This window comes from Cebus imitator, unplaced genomic scaffold, assembly GCF_001604975.1.
Source record: "Cebus imitator isolate Cc_AM_T3 unplaced genomic scaffold, Cebus_imitator-1.0 Scaffold499, whole genome shotgun sequence".
Taxonomy (NCBI): domain Eukaryota; kingdom Metazoa; phylum Chordata; class Mammalia; order Primates; family Cebidae; genus Cebus; species Cebus imitator.
In genome coordinates this window covers 1,024,610-1,026,671 of record NW_016107814.1, presented here as the reverse complement: position 1 = coordinate 1,026,671, position 2,062 = coordinate 1,024,610, and the positions used below count along the sequence as shown (strand labels likewise).

Genomic DNA, 2,062 nt, shown 5'->3' with positions numbered 1-2,062 from the left:
AGTAGAGACGGGGTTTCACCATGTTGACCAGGATGGTCTCGATCTCTTGACCTCGTGATCCACCCGCCTCGGCCTCCCAAAGTGCTGGGATTACAGGCTTGAGCCACCGCGCCCGGCCCTCGATGTTTCTTAATGCGTGGCAACTCTCATTTTGCTTAACACAGCCCATCATAAACCGTAGCCTGCGATGCGACAACCATACAAAGGGCGTTCTGCAGCTGCTGGGAGGCAGGTCAGTGCTGGGCACCGGCAGTGCCCAAGCCGAGGGGCGTTCACACCGCTGAGGGTTCACACCGCAGCCACGCCCCGGCTGCGCTTACGGACGCGTCCGGCCGGGACGCGACCCCCAAACCCGGCCGCAGGCGCCCTAGGAGGCCAAGGGCCAGTGCCTGCCCCTTCCTCAGGCCTAGAGTCGCTTCCCTGCTTCTCTTCCTGACCCCTCCCCCAAGCAAGGCTGCCCAGAAGCCTGGGGCGCCCCCAGGACCCTCGCGGTGGGCTCACCCAGGCTCCTACGCATCGGCACTCCAGCTCTCCCGCCCTCGGCGCCAGGCACCCAGGCCAAAACCTGAGGTGCGTCTTCCCTCCGCCACCCCCAAACTTGAAAAGTCATCGCCCCTCCCCGACTGCTCCCCGACACCGGAATGACACCCCGCCCGGCCCTGTCTTCGCTCCTGGACGCCGTAGGACTTCCAGCCCTTGGCCACTAAGCCCCAGAACCCGGACGGGAAGAGGCCGGAACGAGGGAGGGGGCGCGTTGCCATGACGACCCCGGGAGCCCCCGAGTCCCAGGCAGTCCCCGCCCATGCGGGGCTGGGGCCGCTGTTCCGACTGGCGAACTCAGCGTCCTCCACAGCTCCCAGTCCACCCCGTCCGACCGCGGCCCTTAGCCCGGGGTCAAGGACCGAGCGTTCCCTCTCGGCCCGCTCTCCTTACCCATGGCGGCGGTGGCGGCGGCGGTGGCGGCGGCGGCGGCGGCGGCTGCTGCGCGGTCTCGGGCCGGGGCTCCCTGGGCCTGGCCAGCAGCTCCCTCCAGGCGCTCGGCGGCCGCCACCGCATCTGCAGCCAGGCACGCTGCGGCCCACAGCGCCCCCGGCGGTGGGAGGACGCCCGGGCGGCCCCAGGAGGAGCGGCGCCCCGGGTGGGGCGGGGACCACCGAGCCTGCAGTGGGCGGGAGAGCAAGCCCGCCCTCTCTAAGCCTCTCGCATCCGCTGGGACCTTGAGGAGAAGGAAAAGAACCTGTGACTGTGAGTGTGAGGAGCCAGAGTGCTGGGCCCTCGGTCCCGCGCCCCGGGGACTTCGCCGGAGTGCAAGGGCCGGATTGCAAGCGGCTGCGGCCGCACGAGAACGTTGCCTCCACTTGGCTGGCGGAGCCTGATGGAACACACCTGACCACTGCCCATTCACCTTCACGGACGCACAGGGGATCAAAAGAATTTAGAAAATCTGTAGCAATTAACAGGCAGAAACCTACTAAAACTAGTTAGACCCAAATAATGACGCTTAAACCAATAAATACACCGGTTTATAAAAAGCAGTGAGCAACCAGTCTCGTTAATCAAGGGGAAGAGAGATTGCCGTGAAGCTAGCGTTTTCTCATTTCCGGAAGGGAAAAAAAATGAAACCTTCATGGTCAGGTAGATGATACTAGGTTTAAGTTATACCCGTTTGGGAAAGTGAACTATTACCTAGTTGTATCTGCCGCTGTTGAGACTAGAACTGGGCTACAGGTCCAGATATTTTGTGAAAATGGGACAATGTTTTTCTCCATCGCTTTAGCCAGTATAAAGTTGTTTTTTTGCTTTTAAATTTTATTGTGAGATAATCATACTTAGATAAAAATGTATAAAACAGGCCAGGCGCGCTATCTCATGCTTGTAATCCTAGCATTTTTGGAGGTCAATGCAGGCGGATCACTTGAGGTCAGGAGTTCGAGACCACCCTGGCCAACATGGTGAAACCGCATCTTTACTAAAAATATAAAAATTAGCCGGGCGTGGTGGTGCGCGCCTGTAATCCCAGCTACTCAGGAGGCTGAGACAGGAGAATCGCTTGAACCAGGGA

At 60.5% G+C, this 2,062-nt stretch overlaps 2 protein-coding genes across 8 annotated transcripts in view; one reads left to right on the top strand and one right to left on the bottom strand.

The window, feature by feature from the left end:
* Nucleotides 1–1,052, bottom strand: part of RUFY2 (RUN and FYVE domain containing 2) — a 48,517-nt gene extending 47,465 nt beyond the window's left edge. For 5 of the 7 annotated variants that reach the window (XM_017513698.2, XM_017513700.2, XM_017513702.2 and 2 more), the window contains exon 1: nucleotides 502–937. In XM_017513698.2, coding sequence (XP_017369187.1) covers nucleotides 502–610 — 109 coding nt within the window. In that variant the 5' untranslated portion in view covers nucleotides 611–937. Of the gene's footprint in view, nucleotides 1–501 lie in introns of all 7 variants that reach the window. The other 2 variants (XM_017513703.2, XM_037733196.1) reach the window with 2 other exon arrangements.
* On the top strand, nucleotides 160–1,822 carry LOC119468822 (homeobox even-skipped homolog protein 2-like). Its single transcript, XM_037733197.1, has 2 exons — nucleotides 160–570; nucleotides 854–1,822. Exon 2 carries the CDS (start codon nucleotides 936–938, stop codon nucleotides 1,374–1,376), a length of 441 nt encoding a protein of 146 aa, XP_037589125.1. The 5' UTR covers nucleotides 160–570; nucleotides 854–935; the 3' UTR covers nucleotides 1,377–1,822.
* The last annotated feature ends 240 nt before the right edge of the window (nucleotides 1,823–2,062 follow it).

Excerpts from the sequence above, each read along its gene's own strand:
- LOC119468822 (XM_037733197.1), top strand. The coding sequence starts at position 936 with ATGGCGGCGGTGGCGGCGGCGGTGGCGGCGGCGGCGGCGGCGGCTGCT.